This window comes from Eumetopias jubatus, unplaced genomic scaffold, assembly GCF_037043125.1.
Source record: "Eumetopias jubatus isolate StellerSeaLion01/CBP00866 unplaced genomic scaffold, mEumJub1_p1.0 scaffold_8, whole genome shotgun sequence".
Classification (NCBI taxonomy): domain Eukaryota; kingdom Metazoa; phylum Chordata; class Mammalia; order Carnivora; family Otariidae; genus Eumetopias; species Eumetopias jubatus.
The window spans coordinates 56,651,151-56,669,515 of NW_028274814.1; the positions used below are offsets into that span (position 1 = coordinate 56,651,151).

Consider the following 18,365-nt stretch of genomic DNA (forward strand, 5'->3'; position numbering starts at 1 on the left):
CTGGCTATCCCATCTTCATAAAAATTATGTGAAGTTGGTAATACTATCATCTCCATTTTACAAGTGAAGAAACAACCTAGAAATGATAAAATAATTTTCTCAGATTAAACTAGGAAGAGTAAAATAGGGATTTGGTTTCAAGAAATTTGACTCTGGAGTCTACGCTTCCAAGGAGACCACCTTGGGCATTTTGCACTATACCCTGCAGCCAGAAACATCAGCGGAACAGTCATTCCCTCATGACCACTTCCAAAAAAGAAGAAACGGAGGCTAACAGGAAAATCACCCTAAATTTCCATAAATGACAATAGTTTTCAATTTTCAAATATGACTTTCTGATCATTTTTGAATCCCACAATTCTAATCCTTAAATTTCTCAACAAAAAATCAGAAACTAAAGAATTTTCTGTGGCAATTTCATTAAAGAAGGTTGGCTGTGATGTGGCAGTGATGTACAAATATTTTGTCAAATTCCATCCCTCCCCTTATTTCTAAATCACAATTTATATTGAAACATGTTTCTTGGTAAAATCTTTAGTACTCCCAGTTATGGTTGGAAGCAAAGAAAATATGTTTAATAATTTTTTTTTTTTTTTTATTGTATACTTCCTTTAGGATGTCTCCCTCTCCCTCCCAAAAAATATCCAGGGAGTTTTCAATTTATACAAATAATCCAAAAAGCCAGAATCTCATCCATTGTATATTACTGATTCAAATTGACAAGGTCAGTGGTAAATTGATACATCAATCAGGATTGGTCTTCTACAACCCAGAATTTTTTTTTTTTTTAATAGCCATTGTTAGGTAGCTGTGTATCTATTTCCTTGTGTTTCTTCCCAAATTACCTTTTTTAGTTCTTCCTCTTTTTTATGCTTTGCCTTTAGTACAGGATCTGGCATAGAGTAATGTTTAGAAAGAAAGAAAGAAAAAACACAAGTAAGTTTCTCTGCTCTAGTACTTGAAGTAAGAATTGAGATAGAGAAGAGCATGGCCGTTCTTTTTGCACCCGTAATACTATCCCCTACCTAATATAATACAAAGAATTTATTAAGTTCGTAATTCAAAGTTCATAAAGTTTGAAATTCAAAAAGTTCCTTACAACAAAGAACTTTAGATCATACTATATTCCTACTTTTTTTCTCCCCCTTCCCTTTTTCTTGCCACAACATCTTATATTCCAGTTTCTTTTCCTTCATCCCTAGTGACCCACATAATATGTCCCCAAAGGGAATAAATTTCCAAGAAAACTTTTCTTAATGAAAGGAACTTTGGTTGCAGTATAAACAAACACATGATGAAATTGCTTTCAACATATCAAATGGCTCTTGGAGCCATGAAGAAGAATTGAGGGACTAGGCCAAATTTGGGGATGTGGATATATATTCTACCTTAAGCTTGAGCTAAGAGAATATCTTCTAGCCTTATGATAAATTATTTCCAACAACATTTAAAGAATTTGAGGGCAAAATGGACATGTTTTGTCCAAACTTACTAATTGTAGAAAGTAGAACTAAAGTAATTTTGGCAATTCCGAGCTCCGAGGAAAAAGAAGAACCCCAAGGGACATGTAATGATGTTGGCATATATTGTTCTCTGCCACTTAAGTGAATCTGTCCTTCTCTCACCAACTCCAAAGTGAAGCTGTTTGATGAGAAGGAAGTAGCCTGGAAAATGTTGGGAATTATGTCATTTTGCTGAAATTTTTTTGGCGCTAATGAGAAACATGGCTTAGCATTAAATAAGACTTTTAAAAATTCATGAAAAGCATTTTTGGAAAAATGTAACTTTCACATTGAGAGGAAATTGTAAAAAAATGAATTCAGTATTTTATGTCATTTATGAGACTTAAAATGAGTTCAGTTTTTTAAGTAATGTGAATTTTTGAGATTTATTTTAAAAGGTCATGTTATTGACTTTTAAGACCATTTCTAAGAAAGATGGATTAAGTGGAAAATTTTCCTCAGATTTAGTTTGTTTTGTTGACACATAAGGGCTTAACAACTAAGTACGAATATACCTATATTTTTATAGGTTCACAAGTGTTAAAACTATTTGGGGATCAAATTAATTTTCCCATTTTCAGCATACAGTGTTAATTTTAATGTTTTTACATTAAAGAAATTGTATGTTGTGTACACCACTACAATACATAAGAATGATTAAGAAAAAGGGAAAAAAGAAAAAACAACCTTAAAGCTATCCAAATGCAATACCTTATGAATCTTCAGTTAAAGCTTTTGCCACAACTGAGACTATTTCTGGATTTTACTATTTCCCTTGGGATTTCCAAATTTTTCTTCTAAGATCAATTTTATAGATTAGTTTCATGAAGTTGCCCTGGTGGATTTGACTGAGTTTTAATAATTTTGGCAGAGGGAAATATTCTTGAATGAGTCCTTTCAGGAGGCATTGTATAAATGGAATCTGAATATATATGGGGAAACTGAGAAATATTAACATGACCCAGTCTAAAAATAACATGTAAAGAGCTGGAAATAATAAATGAAACCCCCGTTTGTAAAGATTTCTACTCAGCTACACAAATTGGCAGAAATAATACAAGAGGTATTTCAACAAACTGTAAAATACAGATTTATAGTCACATTCAAGGCTGCTCAGAGATGCAGGTTTCTCTTTAAGTAAAGTTGATTGAGTTAATCACTTGAAGCCAGAATACTTGTTTACTATTTTATAAGAAAAATGCATTTGTTTTGTTGCTAAGAACATAAAAGCTTTTTTACTGTGATCATTTTAGAAATACTTGCATGGATTTTTTTGGGTTTGTTTTATTTGCTTTTTTTTTTTTTTCAGGGCATTAACTATCACTTGCATCGGAAATTGGTTGTGTTTCCAACTAATAGATGATACACCTGAAGGTGCGAGTCTTTTCGAGATTGAAGAAACATAGCATGGCTTTTACCTAGCTGATCTTTTCAAGCCTTTGCTAATTGTGGTTCTCAGCTTTCTGCTACTCTTTATGCATCAGGAAGAGTAAGCCATCCCAGCTGTCATTACTGTGTGCAGCACCAAGGGCATCTAGTAATGTTGTAAAGTCACAAGTTTGGATTTTCCAGTTGTTACACAGAAAATAATCTGAACCTGATGCAGTAAACTCAACAGACTCCATGTCATGTACCTGTGTTAATGTTACTTCGAGTCATGGTGCACGAAGTTTTGTTTTGATTTTATAAATTGTGTGTTGGCATGGGTCAGGGGATGGGTTTCTTCCATTCTAATTTAATAGAAAGTAATCATATAGGTCATCTGAATTATACCTTAAAAAGAATCAGAATGTAATAACACCTAAATAATATTACATAATTACTAATGGCGATAGACATAATAGCTAACATTTAATGAGTGGTACTTACTGCACACCAGGTACTGTACTAAGCCTTTCTTTATGTAAGGACTCATTTAATACTCCCCCAAACCACATGAATTAAATGCTATTATTATCTGAATTCTAATGATAGGAAACTGAGGCACAGAAACATTAACTGAATTTTCCAAGATCATGTGTCTAGTAAGACTATCATGTCAGATGTGAGATTTGAACCAGCCAAGCAGTCTCCTAGAACCCATGTGCTTAACCCCTATGCTGTATTTTATCAGTAGTTCAGAAGGTACTTCAAGATCCTGTGGTGCCTCTGGTTTGACAGTATCAACATTAGTTATGTTTACATAGAGCACGGGGCTCTAGATTTATTATAGGTGCCCATTAAATATTTGTTAAAAGGGTGTATGAATGAATGAATGAGTGTGTGAATGCAGCAATGAATTACTGACATACTAGTAGAATTTGGTATAACTTAACTTTTAACATAATTTACTATACATTTTCAGGTCATTCTATAGCCAACATTTAAAAATATGATTAATACCCATCAAGCGATGAATCACTAAATTCTGTTCCTGAAACCGATATTATACTATATGTTAACTAGAATTTAAATAAAAGTTTGAAAAAAAAAGTATGATTAATTTACAGTATTTATGTAGGATTGTCTGAGAAATTTGGTTTTTCTCTTGCTCGACAGTTTTTAAATGAGGTGGAGACTAGAGAGTAGAAAAATGGATTTTAGAGAAATAAATCTATCACATTAATTACCACCATGAATTCCATGAAGACAAATCAACTCCCACATCTTTTTCTTTTTCCTTACCAATGTACTTCATTGCTCAGGATGTGATATTTGGTTTGGACTCAGTAACTCCTTATTGTTAAATGTAATACAGTAGAAAAAAATTGTATGATTATACGTGATTATGTAAATTGTATGAAAATAATGTATGAGAAAAGCACTTAGAAAACTGTAAAAAATGGTTTCTCAGAATGCGTTTCAAGGAAAATTGTTAATCCCTTTTGAAACAAAAATGTTCTATGATCAAATACTTCTGGAAACAGTTGAATTATGTTTCTTTGTTTAGGACTTCCTCAAATGTTAACAATGCTAATATATATTGGGACTATTTAAGTAGAGTTCTATTTTGCAGAATTTCACAAGCTTATTTTACTTTATTGCTATTTCTTTATGAAATGTTGCACTTTTTAAGCACAAGATTGATGTGATTGCATTATTACTAGTAGTACCAGAAATGGAAATTGGCAGTAGAAGTGTCAATATTGATGTCATCAAGATAGCCAAGATGTAATACGTAAAAATAATGGAAGGTTTGATTCATCAGTGGCCACACATAGGTTTAGGGTAATGATTGTCATTGTGAAAACGGAGACAGAAATAGAATTATGGAAATACTCTCAATCAGAGTGTGGGAATATCATCATCATTACCAGAAATAGATGGAAGATTTGCAGGAGAGAGGCTGGGATTTCAAACTCCAGAATATTTGGATTTCTTTCTATTTGAAGTCTTCTCATTCCCTCGTGTTTATGAAGTTTATACTAGATTGGAACGCTAAGAGTCAGGATCAGGGATTTATTCTGTGCCAAGTGGATGGAATTTAGGTAGTTATTACCGACTGTGAAAAATATCCCTTAATTTCAGTCATTCAGTGCTTTACTATTGCCAGGCTCTCAATGCTAAGGGTTCTAAAGAATTTTTTTTTTTTCCTGCTAATTTGTCTGAAGATTCAAGATGGGGAGAATAGGAGAAAGCTGAATTATTCTGGGGGGAAAAAAAACCCACATATTTAGATCCTGAGAAAGATCCTTAAGATGCTTGAGGCATGAAAGGCTGGGATGAGTAAGCTAAAAAAAGACTCGATTCTCTTGTCCTACCCTAAGAGTAAAGGGCAAGCAGTAATAACAGCCCCCCACCCCCCACCCAAATACTTTATGATGCCCTTGAATGTATCTTGAATATTTTTGTGGCTTTTTGCAGTATTCCGTGTGATGTAACCATGTCCTGTCTCCCCCTAAAGTCTTCAGTAGTGTCCCCACCACTGACTCATGCCCTGCAGAGTGGGATGGATTTGGGGTGTGGTGATGTGATGAAGTGGTGGTGGTGAAGGGAGGCTGTGGGTAAGAACCTAGGCCGCCGATCAGAACTATCTGGTTTACCCAAAGGAGGCTGAGGGAGTCTCCTCCCAGTTTGTCGATTAATTATAAAGGAGGGTAATTTTTTGTCAGTATCACCTACATTAGGCCTTTCTATGCCCCATACCCTAGGGAAGAACCCCCCAGGGCTGGGAACAGTATGTGGTCAGCCTCAGGGATTCTGTTAACACCTTTTGCCTAAGGCCCAAATCACAGACAGATTTCAGCGTCCCTTTCCTGCAGAGCACACTGTCCTCTTGAACTTCTTCACTGGTAACAGGAGAAGGAAAGAAACATAAAGGATTGAGAGCAGTTCCCCTAAAAGGACTAGACAGGAACTGAGCTTGTGTAGACTTCCCAGGCTGGGGCACTGCCATCTGGTAGACTCTGCAGACAGTGGAGTGAGCAGTCCAGGCCCATCTTCCCACCTAGAATCCCAGAGAGAGAAAGCCTAAGTAAGTAGTAGAGAGATTATAAAAAGAGTTTGCCAAGGGAAGAATCCAAAGGGAACATGCTAATGGTAAAGACAAGATTTAATTTGCTTATCAAATTGAACGTTTCATGCCTCTTACAGTAAACGGAGTTAAAAGGCAGCCCTGCTCTTTATGTATTTTGCGACTCTTGAAAAAAACGTGGAAAGGGATGACAAATTTATGCTTTGTGATATGGCTAATCTAAGGGTGCCTTTGTGGAGTGTGGGATCTGTTCCATAAATTCATGTTGATTTGAATAAAATTGAGGAAGATTTTGGGGAAGGGAGAATCCCTGGTCCCTTATTGCTCCTACAGCATGTACTTTGCAGTTTTTAATGAGCGGAGTGAATGATTAACTTTTAGATAATTCCATACCAGAGGGAGGGAGTAAATACCAAATATATACCTATGGTTAAAAAGATCCAACCCTTTTTAAAATTTTTAGCTTAAGGACACTGCATGCTCTCCAAATAACCACTTCTGCTCCTGTCTCGAGATCTTTGTATCTTCTGTTTCCTCAGTCTGGCGAGCCTGTCCCCCAGATATCTGTGTGTACAGCTCTCATAAAAAGTCCCTTTTTCCGAAAGGACTTCCCTGATCTCTACTTATATGAAAGCAGCTCGATTCCCAGCCCCCACTTGCCATTAGCCACTGATTCTCCATCCTTTAATCTCAGCTTTTGTATAGCTTTACCATCTTCTGGTATGTTTGTTCATTTATGCTCCGTCTCCTTTTGTTAGGATTATAAGAGCCAGGTGAATAGAGATGCATCTTGGTTTGTTCACTGATGTATCAGTTGTGCCTAGAATAGTTCCTGGAACGTAACAGGCATATAATAAGGATGTGTTAAAGATTTGTTTAATGAATAAATGATGCAATGACAAGGGGGTTATGTAGGAACTTTGACATCCTTACATGTACCATACATATAATAAGTGTATGCAGTGTACATATATAATAGTATATATTACAGTGTATATTATTTTTAAATGTTTTCAAAAATATGCTTTAGTAATTTTCAACAAGTGAAACAGAAGAATGGTTTTCTGGAGAGGAAGGTGAAGATGACAGTGTTACTGTTGCTCTCCATTGTTACCTTTTCTCCTATCTAAAACCTCTCGCCTCTTTAAGGACATGCAAAGAATTTGTCTTTTCACCTCTCATGGTTCTCATACAGCTTTCATCTCTTTTCAGTAGTAGTTATGGTGAAATTTTTCTTCCCATGAATCCCCTAAAAGGCATTCTTTTTTATATTAACAAAAAGTAGTAGGAGACTATAGCTCAGGGAAAAATATAGAAATGAGAAAGGAAAGTACCTACAGAAATATACTTTCAACTATCTGCATTTCTCATGCTATTATTAAAAATACCGCTGCTTGGATGGAACCATTTTGTTTCCATGCTGACTTCTTTGCTTTCTCCTGTGAACTTTTTAAATTCGGTGTTTGGCAGCGGTTTTGTTTTCCTTGGAACTAAGTACTGTGTAACATACTGTTAGCTGAAGGCTGTGATGTAGAAATGTATTATTAAAAATAAAAGAGAGAAGAATTTATTCCATAAGGATGAAAATGACTCAGTGTCAAGGAAGTTAGGATTTTCAAAATGCTTTAAATAACAGATTGTGTTTCTTTTAAATTTTTTTTTAAGATTTTATTTATTTGAGAGAGAGAATATGAGAGAGATAGCGCGCACATGAGAGGGGGGAGGGTCAGAGGGAGAAGCAGATTCCCCGCCGAGCAGGGAGCCTGATGTGGGACTCGATCCAGGGACTCCAGGATCATGACCCGAGCCAAAGGCAGTCGCTTAACCGACTGAGCCACCCAGGCACCCTGGATTGTGTTTCTTTTAAAGGAAGTATACTTTGTTTCCTAGAAATAAATTTAAGGGTCTCCACTTTGCCTATTTTGATTAACCGGAGCTGGAAAAGAAGAAAGATACTTTTTTTTTTTTTAAAGAGAATTCCTTCCTCAGATGGAAAGATTTTTGTTTGGCATATGTGGGCATAACTGTGTTAACCTATGTACTCCCAAACCTTCTTATTTATTTATTTATTTATTTATTTATTTATTTATTTATTTATTTATTTAAGAGAGAGAGACAGCGAGAGAGGGAACACAAGCAGGGGGAGTGGGAGAGGGAGAAGCAGGCTTCCCGTGAGGAATGCGGGTCTCGATCCCAGGACCCTGAGATCATGACCTGAGCCGAAGGCAGACGCTTAACAACTGAGCCACCCAGGCGTCCTGCAAACCTTCTTATTAAAATGCCTTTTCCCAGAGGAATAATCATAGTTAAATAACTCAGAGGGTAGTTTTTATAGAAGGTGAGAGACATTCTTTTTTCTTCGTGAATTAAGTAGTCATGTATTCTTTATCAACTAGAATATATTTGAATATCCTATTTTTTTTTCATTTTTCTAGTCTTAGTGTCTGTCTCTCACATTTCTAGAAACTTTATATAACTAATAATAAAATCATAAGCCTTTCTTCGCCAGAAAGAGCATCATATCATGTTAATGAACTTTTGGTCTCTTTTCCCAGAATTATCTAGGTATCATGCTGCTATTCATTTGTCTTGAAAGTTTAGCACAGATGATTTCAATTGCAAAAAGAAAAAAAATCTACAGTTTTTACTTCTGTTCCTCATAGTCCATGACCCATTTCTGTCTTTTATCTAAGCCCATGAAAATGGCAAATGCCTCCTCTTATCATCTGCAATTCAATACCAATCCTACCTGTTTGATTCAAAGGATGTTTTGACTTTCTCATTGATGTCTCACCATCAGTTTGCACTGAATTTTGAAATTCACTGACTTTATTGTGCAAGCTCTCCTTTTCATTATTTATTATAACCAACCAAGTTTTTTGATTTCTCCTAATCATCAGTCAGGAGAGGGAGGCTAGGGAGGTGTCTAGGTACTTCCTAAAACATTTAGCCCTATGGTTCTGCTTTAACAGGCATACTTACCTGTGGCCAAATGCTTCATTTTAATTTAAATGATCTGTACTGTCAGATCAGGCAGTTTATCACACAATGGATGATTTTTTTTTTTAAAAAGGATAGTGAAAACATTGTGGTTATTTTAGTCTTTGATCCATGATCTAAGGACAGTGCTATTATAACAGTAAAATACTATGTGCAAAGAAGACAAAAACTCGTGTGCTATCAGGTGCTTATCCTCCGCACTCCCGACCTCACCCCCATCGGCGCCAGGACGCTGTAATCATGGAGACAGTAGGGCCCTGACACTCTGGTTAGCAGCCCCACCACCTCCTTCTCTGCACGGAAAAAACAAGTTACATAAAATATTATCACAAATTTCATACATTCAACACTAAAATTATTAATCTTGAAGTTTGATTCAGGTTATTTTCATTAAAAACAAAGCCTTTGTATGATTTCCTGAAGTCCAAAGGGAAAAAAAGCTTGTTAATTTCCTTTGACTCTCTTTCTATTGAATAGAGAATATTACAGTATCTTATCATTTCAGAGTTCATTGCTTTTTAGATTGTATTTCACATAACATGTAGATTTCTAGAATTCCTCATTACTTGAAAAAAGTAGTAATAGTATTCAAAAATACATTTTGACCTATCAACACATGGCTGGTCAACCCAGACTTTTAAAATAGAATAATGATATAAATATATAATAGAAATATGCAGTGATAGAATAAAATAGAATTCCTTTATCCTAAATCTCACTCATTAGTCTATTGTATAATGCTAGGAAATAACACTCTGATAGATAATACATATGGCAAATTTTACTATGGTATGTTTCAAAATAAAAGGTCAGATTTAGTGAACTTTACGAGGTTTATAAATTCTGCCTTATAATGATCAAGTTTATCTTCTTGTTCTGTACTAAGTGATGCCCCAAATGAGTCTACATTTTGCAAATTTTTGTTCTCAAACTAAAAATCATCTTTTTTTTTTTTTTTTTTACATAGTTAATGATAGAAGGCAGTGAAATCTGTGCTTTTCTTATTTTAGTTCTGATCCTGGAGAAATACTATCTTTTTGACTTACTACCTGTCATTATCAAATATTCCAAGTCAATATATTATGGATTATGACTTGTGTTTGTGGGTTTTTTACCTCTTTTTACTGTGATACTCATGATAGTAGAATTTACTAAGTTATCCTCTTAGTTGAAGCTCATTAGCAAGAGAATAACAGGCATAACAGTCTTATAAAGTATTATTTTTCCTAAGATTTAGATAAAACAGGGAATAGAAGATAACCCTTCTGCTTAAAAATTATTTCACTCTAGACTGATGAATCACAGGTCTGTACCTCTGAAACCAGTAATACATTGTATGTTAATTTAAATTTTAAAATGTTAAAAAAATTATTTTACTCTAACAGCATAGTACTCAAGTTTAACATCTGTTTAAAATTGCCAAAACAAGCTTCACATCTTCCTGTTATTTTCTTTTTCTTCCTATTATTGACAAAAAGTATTCCCAAAGGTCTCAGTAAGGCAGGTGACTGAAATGTGTCAAGAGGGTTTTTGATAGTTCTAGTGAATAACTAATGAAATGGTCTTAATTTATGTTTCTAAATCAGACTATTTATTTCATTAATTGATTAGTGTTTAACCTTTTTATAATCAACTTTAAATGAGTATCAATGAATATTTACTAGCAGATGTAATGCCATTAAATCTAGACATTAAAAAAAATTAAAGCATTAAAGAAATATCAACTGTCTAAGCATTCAGTTTTATATGGTGATTACCTGGGCTAATTTACCCAAAATTGTGTGCTAGCCAAATTATAATTAAATCATTTCACTAATTCCAACGCTTAAAATAACTGATCATCTTATTAAAAATGAGTAACTTAAAATTACTTTGTTACATTTTTCACTTATAATCCCATGAGCATTTCACATGTACTTTTGTAAAAAGGCCCTGAAAACCAAATTTGAAATTCTATGTTATATTCTTTTTATATTCTAATTTAGCAGTTTCCCTTTTGTTGGATAACACAGTGATTGACACATTGTAATTACTGAATTTTTACATTTTTATTTTCTAGTTGAAAGGGTATGAATTTTTAAGAGTATGCAATATGTATTAAATTTGATATATATAGTGTATGTCTATGTATTTATAAGTGTGTAAATATATGCCTGTGTATATCTATACACTACATACGAGCAATCTATATGCGTACTTAGCTCTCTAAATTCTACCGAATATTCAACAGGATCAGATTGCTAATTTGATAGGCAAGAGTCATCTCTTGTTATTGTTTATACTGAACTTTTTCACTTCAAGTAAAATTGTTGCTGAATATTGATTATTGATATTAATTTTGTGAACTATCTTTATCCTTTCCTCTAATTATTTACTAGGGTTGCGTTACTTTCAAATTTGTAGAGCTCTTAATGCACTGAAGATATTATTTTTTTTACCTGGCACTTAATGGAAATATTTTGCCAGTGTGACATTTGTGCAGACATTTCAAGTTTTATGTAGCTGGATCATAATCCTCTGTGTGTGTGTGTATGTGTGTGTGTTTTGTTTAGTTTGGAAAATCTTTTTATATTTCAAGGTAGTCTAAATATTTGTCTGGATTTTATTTTATATGTACCGTTTCATCTTTTTAAATTTGCTTTTTATCTAAATTTATATTTGTGTATATTATAAGGTTCTCATTTTTTCCAAAGAATGTTTCTCTTTTTTTTTCACTTGTGAACTAATTCATCAGATACTCATTGATTTTTATATTTTCTTTTTCATATTTTGACATTTCACAGCTGTCCACTACATATCATTCATTTATATTTTGAGTCTTAAATCATTGTCCTATAATTTGGGTTAAATTTTACAATATGTTTTAGTAACCCACTAAGGTCTCCTAATATATTCTGATTCTTAGCAGTTTATTCTCTCAGATAAAATGTATGTAGTTTTTTTTTTTTCAGTTTCCTAAACAAATATGAATAGCTTTTGATTGAGATTGGGTTAAACCTGTAAATTTGTGTGGGTAGAACTAGAATTCGGTCTTCTCAATCAGGGACATTGTATGGCCATCAGTAAGGTCTTACCATTTTCTGTATATGGTTAAAAACATTTCTTGGTAATGTTGTACAAAAGCATATTACTTTTTTGTTGCTATTGTGAACATTTTTTTTTATTGTGTCTACTAAGGGGTCATTGCTGTTGTATAGAAAAGCTAACAAGGTATATTAATATGTTGAGTAGTCTGTCCTGTTTAGACTACTAGCTTATTAGTGATGGGGAGTTCTTCCACTGGGACACATGAATAGTAAGTGTACTGGACAGATGAATAGAATTTTATTTCTCTCAGTCAGTATCTTGTATTTTCTTAGTATTCTTCTAGTTACATGTTATTTTCAATAAATATCATGCTTTGTAAGCAAAGTAGCTCGGGGCAATTACAATTATGGGACTAGCTTGATAATGTTTTATAGGTTTATGAAAATCTGTATTTTGTGACCTTGGGGGTGTATTTCGCATTAGATCATTTCACTCTTTAGAACTCTCATATGTTTGTGATATTATCAAAGCAGAACTAAAAATGATTGAAATATGTTGGCCTTCTCATTTTTATCATTCATGACAGTAAATTCAGCTATGCTAATGATTTATTTAGCATATTTTCTTAATAGGCTAGGAGCTTAATGGCATGTAAAAAGCTTAACCCACGTTAACATCTTTCTAGGATGTTCCTGACAAAGAACCATAAAGCTGTAGATTAGCAGACTCTTTCTATCACACAGTGATATTAAAATATCTTTGAAACAACTACCAGTTGAAATATTCGCTATTAAACCAGAGGTTATTATTACTTTTGGCGTATTCATTTATTCATGATAGCTACTTAATACATTCATATTAAAACACAGATTTCAAAAACATTCTTTAGAAGAAAGAGTAAAAATATTTGCCACATTAAATAAGTGTCATTGAATTTACGGTAATTATTATATTATATTACAGCTCATGGGGCATTCAGAATGGGACCACAAACGAGGGCCAAGAGGATCACAGGTAAGTTTATTTTCCTTTCCGTTTTTTTGAATTTTGTTTCTTAACATTTTGAGCCATGAGTCTTCTAAAACTCAAGCAATAGCAAGGAGAGAGAGAAAGAGGCAAATAATCATGCCATTTGTTTTTATTTAAGTTTGCTGTGATTAAAGTCTTGTTTCAAATCCCAGAGGCAGATGCCTGTATATTCTTCCTGAGAGCTTTCTGGTATCCCAGATTGGTTGTGTTTATATGCATGTAGATTTTATATTCATCTTGTCTCTGCACAGTACATTTTGATCAGCAACCCACTCTCTTGCTTTTATTCACTTCCTTTGATAATTTCTCTATGTATTTTCTTTCTTTCTCTATCTTCCTGTTTCTGGTTAAATATTTTGAAACATAATCAAAGTAAACCCTGAACTAATTACAGATTCTGTCTCCAAATTAACTGTCTTCGTCTTAGGGAAATAGAAAGATGAAAGGACCAATTATTTTTGAAAAGAAACAAATTCTGAACCTTTCTATATTACCAGATTGTTTTCATTGTCTTACTTTATGTCTCAGGCAAGGGGAAAAACTTCCATGACGCATTTATGCTTTTTAATGACCTAATTAGACAATGTGGATTTGTTTTGCTTCCATAATTACTTTGCCTGACAGAATGAGGGCTGAGTTTTACACGAAGAAAATTCTGTCTCCTCCTGCGGTATTTTGTGAAGAAAGATGAAAATCCTTTATCTCTTAGCAGCCTCTGTGTTTACGTGATTGTAGACAGTCAAATAAAAATTAAGCGGATAGGACATTTTTACCTCTCCTCACACTTTCTGTTTGCTACTAAAAAAAAAAAATATGGTTAAAAGAAAGCAAGCTGAATATGCAGTTTTGTATGTGAGAGTTCATTATCGAATGTGAGATTCTCCCAGGTTTTTTACAAACCTGACATGGACCTGTGCCATCGTTAAGTTTGCCTGGTGGTTATTAATTGAGGTCACTGGGAAAATAAAACCCAGTCAGTCAGTTGTTTTAAGTTGAGATTTTAATAGCCGTGGTTTTATTTTCGTCCATTATCAACTTGATTAGTAGGTAATACAAACCAGCCCAATTAAGTCAGTTATCTGAAAGAATTTATGTCTTGCCTTCCTTCATTCTTACTTTTCCATTTTCTCTGTCAACTCTCCCTCTATACACACCTGTAATATTTTAAGTCAGAATTTGCTGCAAGATTGGGAATGAAATGGTGAATGTATGGTAAATGCTATGTGCTTCCAAACCAATTAAAAACTAAAGATGAGGGGCACCTGGGTGTCTCAGTCATTGGACGTCTGCCTTCGGCTCAGGTCCTGATCCCAGAGTCCTGGGATCGAGCCCCACATCAGGCTCCCTGCTCTGCGGGGAGTCTGCTTCTCCCTCTCCCACTCTCCCTGCTTGTGTTCCCTCTCTCGCTGTGTCTTTCTCTGTCAAATAAATAAGTAAAACCTTTAAAAATAAATAAATAAAAATGAGCACAAGAAATTCAGCAGTTCCTCATTATTGCCACCAAAAACATTTTGATATTCAAAATGTGCCACGTAACTTTCACGACGACATGCCCCTTCAAAGTAAGGTAGTGCTATATATGTTTGTTTAAAATAAGTATTATTTACTCCTATGACCTGTTTGGGTTTTTTTCAAGTTTTTATTTAAATTCTAGTTAATTAACATACAGTATAATATTGGTTTCAGGGGTACAGTATAGTGACTCAACACTTCCATAAGACACCTGGTGCTCATTACAAAAAGTGCCCTCCTTAATCCCCATCACCTATTTCACCCACCCTCCCCCCCAAGTCCCGCCAACCCCTGCCATCTCCCCTCTGGTAACCATCACTTTGTTCTCTAGAGTTAAGAGTCTGTTTCTTGGTTTGCCTCTCTTTCTTTCCCCACCCTCCCTTTGCTTGTTTGTTTTGTCTCTTAATTACACGTATGAATGACATCATATGGCATTTGTCTTTTTCTGACTGACTTATTTCACTTAGCATAATACTGTCTAGCTCCATCCATGTCATTATATACATATATATGTAAAATACATATGTAAATAAATACAGTCACACAATGGAATATTACTCAGCCATAAAAAAAGAATGAAATCTTGCCATTTGTAACCCATATGACCTACTTGAATATATGTATTTTTGGGTTTGGATTGGTTACTCTGTCATTATAAATTAGAAGAAAAATGTCATAAAAGCACAGAAGCACAATATTAATAGGTGTTAAATTTAAACATAAAAAACCCAGAGTGAAAAATTTTTAATTCCAGATATTGCACATAGCTAGAAAACTTCGAAATTCCACATGCACAAAATATATTCATAAATAAAGTTTGACCACATTTGAAAGCCTGAGATGGTTCTGAAAGGCAAATACATTAGAACATTCTTGCCTGAACTACCATTATCAGCATCAAGGTCTGTCTGAGACCTTTCAACTAGCTAAATAAGTATTTGCAATGATTATACCTTTTTCTCATTTTGATTCCTCACTCATAAAAATTGTCAAGTAAAAAGCAAAAACATACACCAAAAACTAAAAACAGTAACTGTAACAAAAACCATTGAAATTTCAGATAAACAAATTAAGTATTAAGTAATAATTTCTTATCTAATTTTAATTGCCCACTGGGGGTAAAAAGACACCGTATTTATGTTTTAGATCATTGATCCCTTATCTTGCTATTATTTCCTTGATAATATGTCTAAAGCCTTTTAACTGTTTGAAAGGAATTTCAGACAGACTGCATCTGAATACAGATTTCTTAATAATTTAGGCACACTCAAACCCCACCTCAGTTTAGTTTAATTGAAGACACTTAGTGTTTAAGCACTTACTATATGTACAACACTGTAGTAGGTCTAAGTCTGAGGAGAAACTGAGTTGACGAGGTTACTGCGTTCCAAGAGCTCACAAGTTATGTTTGGATGGAGCAATACTTGAATATATAATCTGTATATAAGGTAGTCTAGTAAGTGTAAAATTAGTTATATAAGCAAAATGTGATAGGAGTTTAGGTGGGACAGAGTATTTATCCTTAGTAAAACTACTTCTTGGAGTTGCTATCTGAGGTGAACCTTTGACATTGGGTAAGGTTTTTTTTTTTTTTTTTAATATTTTAAAAGATTTTATCTATTTGAGAGAGAGAGCGTGAGCAGGGGCAGGGGCAGAGGGAGAAGCAGACTCCCCGCTGAGCAGGACTCCAGATGCAAGGCTCCATCCCAGGACTCTGGGATCATGACCTGAGCTGAAGGCAGACGCTTAACTGACTGAGCCACCCAGGCACTCCGGGTAAGGTTGTAGAAGTACAATGGGAGGAAAAGGCAAAAGCTTGAGTAAGAGTCTACACTGGCAGAGTGTAGGATATGTCCGGATATATGTGAATTTTCTTTAAAACTGTTTGGTCAACACATATGGGCTAAGGATTGTTGCAGGAACTACTGTGAAGGAATGATTCAGAGAATGTCATATATTATTGATTAGACATGAGGAAGAAGTAAGGAGGGTCAAGATTTTGAAATCTAGTAGTTGAGGAATTAGTGCCCTTCACACAGACTAGTTTATAGAGAAGACAATAAATTCAGTGTTAGCAGTGTTAAATGAGAACTGACAATGACAATTCTCAAAGGAAATTTGAGACAGGTACTTGAGGTACCATTTTGGTGCTCTGTAGCCAGATTAGAGCCAGATTAGAGTTCTGTAGTCAGTTGGGAATGCTAATCATACATATGATAATTGAACTACATCAGGAGATAGATCGTGGAAGCAGATAATTATAAGGGAAAAACAGAAGAAAGACTCATTCTTGGGGAAGGCTCATTGGAAGGGCTGGGAGGAGCCTAGGGAGAGAATTAAAGCATGCCCATGTTCTCACTGGGAGACCAGTTAAAGGAGAAATTATGCCGAATCAAAAGTAGTATACTATCAGGTTACATTAGGAAGAGGGTTGAGACCACAAACAAAGGTTCAAGAAAATGAAAAACATGGGAAATGCATTTCGATATAGTGATTAGCAGGACATTAGTGAACTTTGAGAATGCCATTTTGATCAAGAAGTGATGGAAAGCAGAATACAGAAATTAAGTGAATAAGATAGTAGAATGTTCTCTTGGAGGAGTTTTGCTTTAGAAGAGAGAAATTCATTTTGGATATCTAAAAAAGGACTGGCTTGATGTTTGAGCATCAAGAAATGCCTAGTAAAAGCAGAGGTGTGTCATCTTCTGTGAGTGGGTAGCCTGCAAGACAAATTTTAACCTATTTTATGTTGATTCATAAAAACACCAATATATGTCAGGCAATTATTTTAGCCTCTATGGAGTCAAAAATGAACAACTTTGGTCTTCAAGAAGCATACAGTTTTACCTAAAGTCAGCCTTAGGTAGAGGATAAAAAATAATCAACTAATATTGAGAGCATTGATCATTGTAAGATAGTTAAGCTTCTCCTGGCCTTCCCTCCATGTGCTTACTAAGTAAGAGATTTTCTCAAATTTGATGTGGTCCTCCAAAATTATATCATGTGTACACTATCACAGATAATGAGGAGGTATGCCCTTCAAATATTTATCATATGGAAAAATGCATATCTTGCTTCAAGTAAATTGCACCACTTAATTGCATATGATTTTGCAAACTCAGCAATAATTTAATTCAAATTGATTTATTTACTCTCAATAATTCTGTGATATAATTTGTCAGCTCACTCAAAGCTTTCTGGCTGTTTCTTCTTCTCCTTCTTGTTCTTCATCTCCTCCTCCTCCTTCCTCTCCCCTTCCTCTTCTTTGTTGTTTTTTAAGTATATATTCGCAGATAGTAGATCATCCAAATTAGGGAATATGCTAAATGATGGACTTCCAACAGCATGGAGAACTCTTTTATTTGGCAGAATTCCCAGTAATACCAAATGAAGTCAGGGATGAAATTCTCAGTAGGCAATTAGTTTTTTATTTTTCTTTAAATTCTTGAAGAAAAGTTTTCCAGTGGGAAGTGAAGAAGGGCAATAGAAAATCACTCTCCTTTGAAAAGGTTAAAAATGATAGGAGTGGATTCCAAGGAGCCTTGTGGGAAAAGATTCCTTCAGTTTCTGAATTTGTGAACTTGCTAAGATTTTAATGTACTAGGAACCAGCAGGCTCCTTTTTAACCAATAGTTAGAGACTAGCAGGTTCTTTAGTTATTTAGCTTATTATTGATGACTTACATGCAGACTACCAGCCAGGCTTTAGCAAATAGACTTAAGACCACTTACTGAAGAAAAAAACTTTTTGTGTGACTTATCTAGTTCTGTAGATGATGACATTCTGGTTTGTATGTTCCTAAATAAGTGAAATACTGTATGTACAATACAAGAAGATAGCTG

The 18,365-nt window shown here is 34.4% G+C and overlaps 1 protein-coding gene across 3 annotated transcripts in view; it reads left to right on the plus strand.

Moving 5' to 3' along the window:
• The window catches only part of PDE3A (phosphodiesterase 3A), a 313,076-nt gene that overhangs the window by 176,877 nt on the left and 117,834 nt on the right, over positions 1 to 18,365 (plus strand). For all 3 annotated transcript variants that reach the window (XM_028093257.2, XM_028093258.2, XM_088025933.1), the window contains exon 2: positions 12,946 to 12,996. In XM_028093257.2, the coding sequence (XP_027949058.1) occupies positions 12,946 to 12,996 (51 nt within the window). The remainder of the gene's footprint in view (positions 1 to 12,945; positions 12,997 to 18,365) is intronic.